At 44.6% G+C, this 7,542-nt stretch overlaps 1 protein-coding gene across 5 annotated transcripts in view; it reads left to right on the forward strand.

Moving 5' to 3' along the window:
• Nucleotides 1-7,162, forward strand: part of ST7 (suppression of tumorigenicity 7) — a gene marked incomplete at both ends in the record, with an annotated part of 268,832 nt that extends 261,670 nt beyond the window's left edge. For 3 of the 5 annotated variants that reach the window (XM_079710992.1, XM_079710993.1, XM_079710995.1), the window contains one exon: nucleotides 6,928-7,162. In XM_079710992.1, coding sequence (XP_079567118.1) covers nucleotides 6,928-7,023 — 96 coding nt within the window. Of the gene's footprint in view, nucleotides 1-112; nucleotides 233-6,927 lie in introns of those variants that run through there. The other 2 variants (XM_079710991.1, XM_079710994.1) reach the window with 1 other exon arrangement.
• Nucleotides 7,163-7,542: the final 380 nt, after the last annotated feature.

Here is a 7,542-nt window from a genome sequence, read left to right on the forward strand (position 1 = left end):
AATAAGGAAAAGAATATCAGTTGTTTCCCTGGAACTCCATTCTGATTTCAAGGCGAGTGGAGTCAGCAAGGATGATTTCTAACTTGGCTGGGTTGATTTAATCCCTTTCCAGATGATTGACATTTTCTGCTCGGCAGAGTTCAGGGACTGGAATTGCAAGAGTATTTTCATGCGTGTTGAAGATGAACTGGAAATCCCACCGGCACCTCAATCTCATCATTTTCAAAACTGAACTCATCACCCTTCTTCCCCCACCACCAAAACTGCTCCTTCTCCTGTATTCCTGACCTCCGCCAGTGGCACTGACATCCACCCAGTTACTCAAGCCAGAAACTCAGCAGCCCTCCCAAACTCTTCCCTCTCTCACTCCTTATATCCTGTCTGTCTTGGCTTTCACAGTCTGTCGGCTCTAACCTCCTGAGCCACTAGGCATTTGGTAAATGTAATTCACCTCTTCTTCCCTTCCTTCTTCTCCCATGGCTGTCTCTTAGTTTGGATCTTTGTGATTTCTTGCCTGGACACCTGCAAGAGTCTTAACTGGTCTCCTTGCTTCCAGTCTTATCCTCTGCCAGTATTTCTTTCATACTGACACAAGAATGATCTTTCTAAATTGCAAGTCTGAGCATGTCACTTCCCTGCTTGAATTTCTCCAGTAGTTTCCCACCAGCATCAGGATAAAGTCCCAGATCTTTAGCATGGCATACAAGGTCCTTTATGATCTGGCCCTTGCTTTCCTCTTCAGCCTCATCTCTCTCCCAATTCTTGCACAGACACTGCTCTTGGGCCACAGTGAATTACTCTCCATTCCCAGATGTTTTTGTGCGCCTCGGTGCCTTTGCACGTACTATTTGCTCTGCATGGAATGCCCTTCCCCATTATCATCAGCACTTGTACAGTCTACTAACGCCTCTTCATTCTTTTATACTCAGCTTCCTTTCTAAGTTTCTCCCAAGCTGAGTTAGATGTTTCTCCTCTCAGCTCCCACAGTATTCCATGAATACCTATATTACGTTTATTGTACTGTATTATAATTGTTAAAAACTTGTCTGACCCCCTTGTAGAATGTGAGCTCTTTGCGAGCAGGACTGTGTCTTCCTCATCTCTGTATCCCCAAAGCTTTGCACAGTGCCTTGCACATAGTAGGTTTTCAATAAATGATTATTAAATAAATAAATGGTAGTGGTTTCTGCAGAAAGAATCAGTGTAAAAAATTAGATACAGCTTAGCATTTCTTCTCTTCTTTTATAATTATGATCACAGACAGGGTTGAAGGGGACCTTAAATTGCCTTCAACAGTAACTTGATGAAGGTCATTTAGACTCATCTGGAATACTTTTAGCGATGGAGCGTTCACCTGTTCAACATGGAAGCCCATTTCAGTACTGGATCACTCAGAACTCTTCTTGATACTGATAAAATCTGCCTTCCTTTAATTTCCACTTATTTCCTATTCTACTCTCCAAAACTATAGTGAAAAACTCTACTTCCTCTTGCAATTTCTTGAGGCAACTAATATATTCATGGCTACCTCTCACCTCTAACTTACTACCTTCTCTTTTCTTCAGGCAGAATGTCTTCAATTTCCTTAAGTCTTCTGTACATGATATGATTTCTGAACCCAGTATCACCCAGGCTGCCTCCTTGGATGCTCCCTAGTTTATGGGCCTATGCTATCCATTATTTGCTTCTATTCCCAAGCCAACCTCTGAGTTAAAGCAGTTACCAAAAGTCTGAGTAGATTAGAGTGTCATGTAGTAAAATTTAAAATAAGAACACATTTACGACATTAGACAATGTCATTCTTCATTGAACTAACAAGCAGCTCTTGGTGGGAATTTAGGATCAGGACAGTGATTCTCAGCCCCTAGTGTGCACAAAATTCACCTGGCCCTACCACCGGAAGTTCAGAGCCTTGAGTGTTAGCACCTGGGAATCTGCGTTTTTAAACAAGCCCCGCCCCCCACCGATTCTAAGGATGGGGGTTGAGGACCATTTCCTTCAAAGAACACTGGTCTCAAAAAAGCCAGCCTTTGAGCAGCCGTTTGCAGGTGCATGGTGCGATGTCAGAGCTATTGAGGTGACAGGTTTCTAGGAACCAGCAGTTTCACCCTGGCTGCTCCTTGAAATCATCTAGGGAGCTTAAAAATTACAGGTGCCTGATCTCCCAATCCTGGGGAATCTGACTTAGTTGGTCTGGGATGCAGCCTGGTCATCTGAGTTTTCAGATGCCCCCCTAGTGATTTGGGTGTGCAGCCAGGGCTGAGAGCCCCTGTACTGAATAAAGTAACTGCCTGAAACTGCATCACCCAGGGAGAGGGCTGGGAGGAATGGAGGGTAGTACATAGAATACGACTGGGTTTTCTGTAGGTAAGGTTGTGTAGCCTCCAGAATATCACAGAGATGTGTTCGTTATGGATATTAGACCAAGGGCCACTCTCCTCATTTAATGTTTCCAAAGCTTTGCTTTTGAGTCAAGGACCAAATGATTAAATAAAATGTAAATTTGCCTTTATGGTCCTCATATTTTATACTCTACCAAGGTGTGGTAGTTTAGTCAGCTACTCATAGTTTTCAAAAGTAGTTTAGATAAATTTGCTTTTAAACCTCTGTCTGGAGGATCACATTCATCTTGCCCTTCATTAAGGTTTAGCAGTACTAAAACGTCTGAAGAGATTTCATGGGGAAGGAAGATGGATGGCCTGAAGGAGACAAGCCCCATCTCCCTCCTCCTCCCCCCCACCGCTCCGGAGTCTTCTCCACATTTTCACTCTTGTCACTTCATCAGGCCCCTCGTGAAGCCCCCCACAGGTTATCACAGCCACCCTATAGTCTGCCTGTAGCCATTTGCAGCTTGTGAAAATGATTTTCTCAGACCTCGCCTGAGATAATGTCCCTGGGATAATGACTCAGTAGATGGAGAGAGATTGCACTGCCACCCGCCAGGCTGCGTGCAGCTTGGGAACTCTCCAGTGTGTTTACATGTTGATATGCAGCCAGTAAGGAAGCCCGCAGCCAAGTGTGAGCCACTGGAAAATAGTAAAATGAGAGGCTTCAACTCTCTCCGCCTAATCTAATCTACCTCAATGACTTAGGACTAACTCTTCCTAGAATGTTTGGTTACCAAGATAAGGTTGCTCATATAAATAAGTGATCATTCCAAACCCAGCCCCTCACAGAATGTGGGAAGGTCAGCATTCTGACCTCTTCTGTTTGAAGGGCCCTGTCTTTCCTCCTCTGGTCTCTCGCCTTCCCTGAGATCCAGCCCCCTGACTTCTGACTCTTGTCTTCAACTTATAGGCCCTGACCTCTTTGAAGTCTGATATTGATTACAGTGAAATGTCAATTGTCTGATTGCAGTAGGGCACCTGGAACTTATTCAGATAAGCAGAGGCGTTTCAAATGTTAACGAAGCACGTTGGGAGCCATGACCTTCTTCTAAATAACGGTGTTTCGGGAAAAGGACGATCAGGCGATTGAAGTGTTGCTCTCTCTTTTTTATTAGTTCAGTTGCTTTTTCTCACCACAAGACACTGATTGAATTATGGTGCATTTTGGACCGTGTTTGTCTGCCCCCAGGACAGAAGTTTTGGACATTGAGATAGATGAGCTGTTCCAGGGTTGCCTGGTGTTGCTCATTCAGACTTAACTTTTCAGGCAATAAAATTTCCCAAGTCCCTAAGTGAAACTGTTTCTCTATGTGCATTGGTTGAGTCTTTGGCCAAAAAGTGTTGACTGATTTTCAAATGTGCAAAGAAGTACCCAGTGAGCATCCTAAGTAAGCAAAGCATGTTCCACCAAACTTTTTTTGTTTAATACCTCCTGATGAAAGCCACTGACCTTTGTCTGGTTACTGAATGAAAAGGGCTTAACGGTTTCAGGCACCCCATTACATTTTGCTGCTTCTTCCTCATGGGCAAGGGTTGGGGAGGAGGTCTCGGAGAGCGCTGCTAAGGAGGAAGGTAACCTAGTAACAGAGGGTGCGCGTCGCAGCTGGGGTGCTGCGAGAGAATTAGGATCTCTAGGAAAGGGTTCAAGGCATTCTTTTCTCGATTGTCCCAAGGATAGAACATTCTAGATATGAGGGAAAGCAGTAAATGATCACATACATGGGAGGTATTAGGATCTAATTCTCTTGTGGAACCTGGTCGAGAAGCACAGGTGTGTCCAGGGGAGCCAGGGCTCACTGCATCTTGCTGCACAGGGTGGAAAGAGGGACATTTACAGACCACAAACTGGGTGAGGCCTGCCACTTAATTTCCAGAGGCCTCCCTTTTACGCTTTTTATCCAAGTCAGGTCAGTGACCAAAACTAAGCAAACAGACAGGCCTTTATTTTGAACCAGCTTTGTAACAACATCTCCATTCATTCTGCTACCCAAGCTGAGGCTCCCTGGTGTCCCCCTGTTTAGTGTATGAAGTCGCCCAGGGTGTAGACTTTGAGCGATTCCTATCATCTAACCACACTGGCTCATGCTAATGCATCACTTGTTCCCACCTCAGTCACAACTTCGGTGGTTATAAATCTGTTTTGGATTAGGTTTGCAGGATATGATAACTTCACCAGCAAAATCACCTTGTTCACTGGGCCTCATCTTCCTGCCACTGTCAGGATCCTCGGTTCATCCAGACTACTTTAGCACCTAGCTCCTCTTTATGGAGCTGAGTATTATAGCCAAATGCTGTGTGTTATGGAGCCTTGACAATCTCTGATTACAAACAAATGAATAAATGTTATGTATAAATATTTTTAATTCTACAGTGTTATCATGTCGGTCTGATACAATCAGTAGACTTGTTCCATGTCATCCTCTCAGAACTAGGATTTTACAAACTCTTTCAGGGGCAGCTCGGGCAGTAATTACTCATTCCTGGGCCTAGTGTCTCCCACAATGCCTTCCAACTGCATCCAGCTCTAAACTGAAAAGGACAGGCAGTCCATTAAGTAGGGTGAGCATCCCATGTGGTACTGTGCACTCAACAAAGGATAATTTCAGAAGGTTGCCAGGCATTGCCCTATATCTAACACCCACTTGAGGAAAGAGCCATCCCACCTTCACTCAAGTACTAACGTGGCTGCCTTTTTCTTAACTGCAAGTTCCTTAACAGCCTGGCACTCAAGGCCCTGGCCAGAGTTATGCTATTGCTTTTGAACTCTATCTCTTCTAGTCATACCAGCTGCTTTCCCCTTTCTGTTCCAGCTGTTTATTGAGCCTGCAAGGCCCACCTGCTCACATTTCTTTCCTTACCATTCTTACCCCATCTCTGTCTTTTCATACCCCAGCCATCCATTGGGGACTATTTCAGTCACCTCATTTTCAGTTTTTCCTGTTCCTTTCGACAAAATGGATTCTCTCCCTTTCCCGAACCTTCCTGGTGCTTTGTTTGTGCGTCTATGTTCTACTCTATCGTGGTCTACCTGGTATTGTTACTTTGCTGGGTACAGGTCTTAGTGGCTCCCTTCCCCACCCGCTAGGCTTTGAGCTTCCAGACAGTGGGACTTTTGTCCTAGATGCTTTTATATCTCACCCAGTACTTAAGTGCCTTACTGAGTAAATATATTCAATTGATGTAAAAGATGCAGTACAGAGAAGGGTTCCGAACCTTATACTCTCTCGAGTTTTCGTTACACAAATCTTGCACTTGATGGTCCTGCCATAGTGTGGTACAGGCCTTCCCAGTTTGCATTCTACAGGCTCTTTAAAAAAAAAAAAAAAAAGAAGAAGAAGAAGAAGGAAAGATTCTGAGGTCATGTAAATTTGGGAAACTTGCCTACCATACCCCTTCTTGAGGACCCGCAATCCATAGAACATATGACCAGTAGAGGAGACTGTTTTAACTTCACTACATGCAGGTCTACTAATTTGTCTGGCCTCAGACCATGTTCCCCCTCTGCGTATGTACTCACGTCCTACAGCACACTTCTGTGGGAAATTCTTGGTGGTGTAGACTGTGCTGTGCTATGGGCAAGGGATTGGGACAAAGGACTCCACAGTACAAGAACCAGACATTGAACCCTAGTGAGACGATACCTTGGTTCTGAACAGAGAGCAAGGAAACCCATCCAAACACCCATCTTGTGCCTGGTTGGATTAGGGCACCTCTTCTGCCAGATGCTGGATGGCTTGTGGAGAGAAGCTGATTCTTCACGAGAACATAATCAGAACATATTTGAGATTATGTTAAATGAGTCTCAGGCAAGGAGCCTGACTTTCTTAAAAGGCACAGATAATAAGCATTATTCTCTACATGAAGAACAGAAAGGAATTCAGTAACCAAATGAAAGAGATCCCAAAGCTCTCCTCAGAGCAGCACCTTTTCCACAAGGACGTGTCGTCCATGGACTGGCCAGCTTGCCGCCCTCCCCAAGGCTCCCATGATGCTCACCACTAAGCAGGTAGTTCAGAAAAGAACATGGGCTGCAGGTGTTTGGGAGACAATAGGATCCCAAAGCAATTCACAACCATACAACAAACTGGACTTTTTTTTTCTGTTGTTGCCTTTTCCACTTAAAGTTCTATAACTAGGCAAGCAGGTGGAGAAGTTGTCGCCATTTTTTTAACTCTTCTGCTCACTTGCCACCCATCTGTCAGTCCCTTTTGATGGCACTGGTCATCTCCATGGGCAGCCCTCAGATCCTGAAGGCTGGTTGGAAGGCCTCAGAACTGTGGGCAGCTGTCAGAGGAGTGAAGGGCCTGTCAGCCAACACTTCTCCCCTTCATCCATCAGAGCCAGGGGGGGTGGGTGCAGAAGCTGGAACGTAGGTTTATTCGTCAACCAATGTTTCCTACAAACATAAATATGAAATCGTAACCTTTGGAAACTTTTTATAATGCAGAGACTTAAGATGCAAGCATGAGTTGGAGAGGTTCATTTTGTAGTCTTCAACAAGATTTCTCCTGACTTCTGTGCTTTTCTCGTTTGTTTGCAGTTCCTCAGCACTTTGTTTGCCCCCTTAAACTTTGTCATGGAGAAAGTGGAAAGCATCCTCCCATCCAGTCTATGGCACCAGCTGACTAGGATCTAGGGAAGCCCACCCGTTCTTCCACTCACCTCACCCAGTGGGCTGCCACCATCTCTTCGTGCCAACTCCTCGTGGACTGCAAGAAAGCATGACTTTGAAAAAGGGAAGCCGTTCCGAGATTTTAAAACCTTCATGGACTGTCTGTTCCATATTAAAAGCTGTTTTTGTTGTACAAAATTCATTGATGTTCAGTTCTATTATATTTTGCTTTCAGAAAAGAAAAAAGTCAAAAATAAACTTTTGTGTATTGCAGCAACCAGTTGTGTCTTCCAACCCTAAAATTGCTGGTGTCCAAATAAACCTACAGGTTACATTTAATTTACTAAGGCCCCAAATCTGCTCAGTGCCACACAGTGGTTTTCTATGCTAATGGAACTCCTTTCACCAGGCCCTTGGCACCGCTACGGTTGGTGGCTTAGAAAACAGACTCTCTTTGGCTAAAAAGTACCATCTTTTTCAGCTCCAAACTGTATGTCCTCATAGGCTAAATGCACAGAAGAAATTTCAAGCATGAATGACAGG

Source organism: Hyperoodon ampullatus (assembly GCF_949752795.1).
Source record: "Hyperoodon ampullatus genome assembly, chromosome: 9".
NCBI lineage: Eukaryota > Metazoa > Chordata > Mammalia > Artiodactyla > Ziphiidae > Hyperoodon > Hyperoodon ampullatus.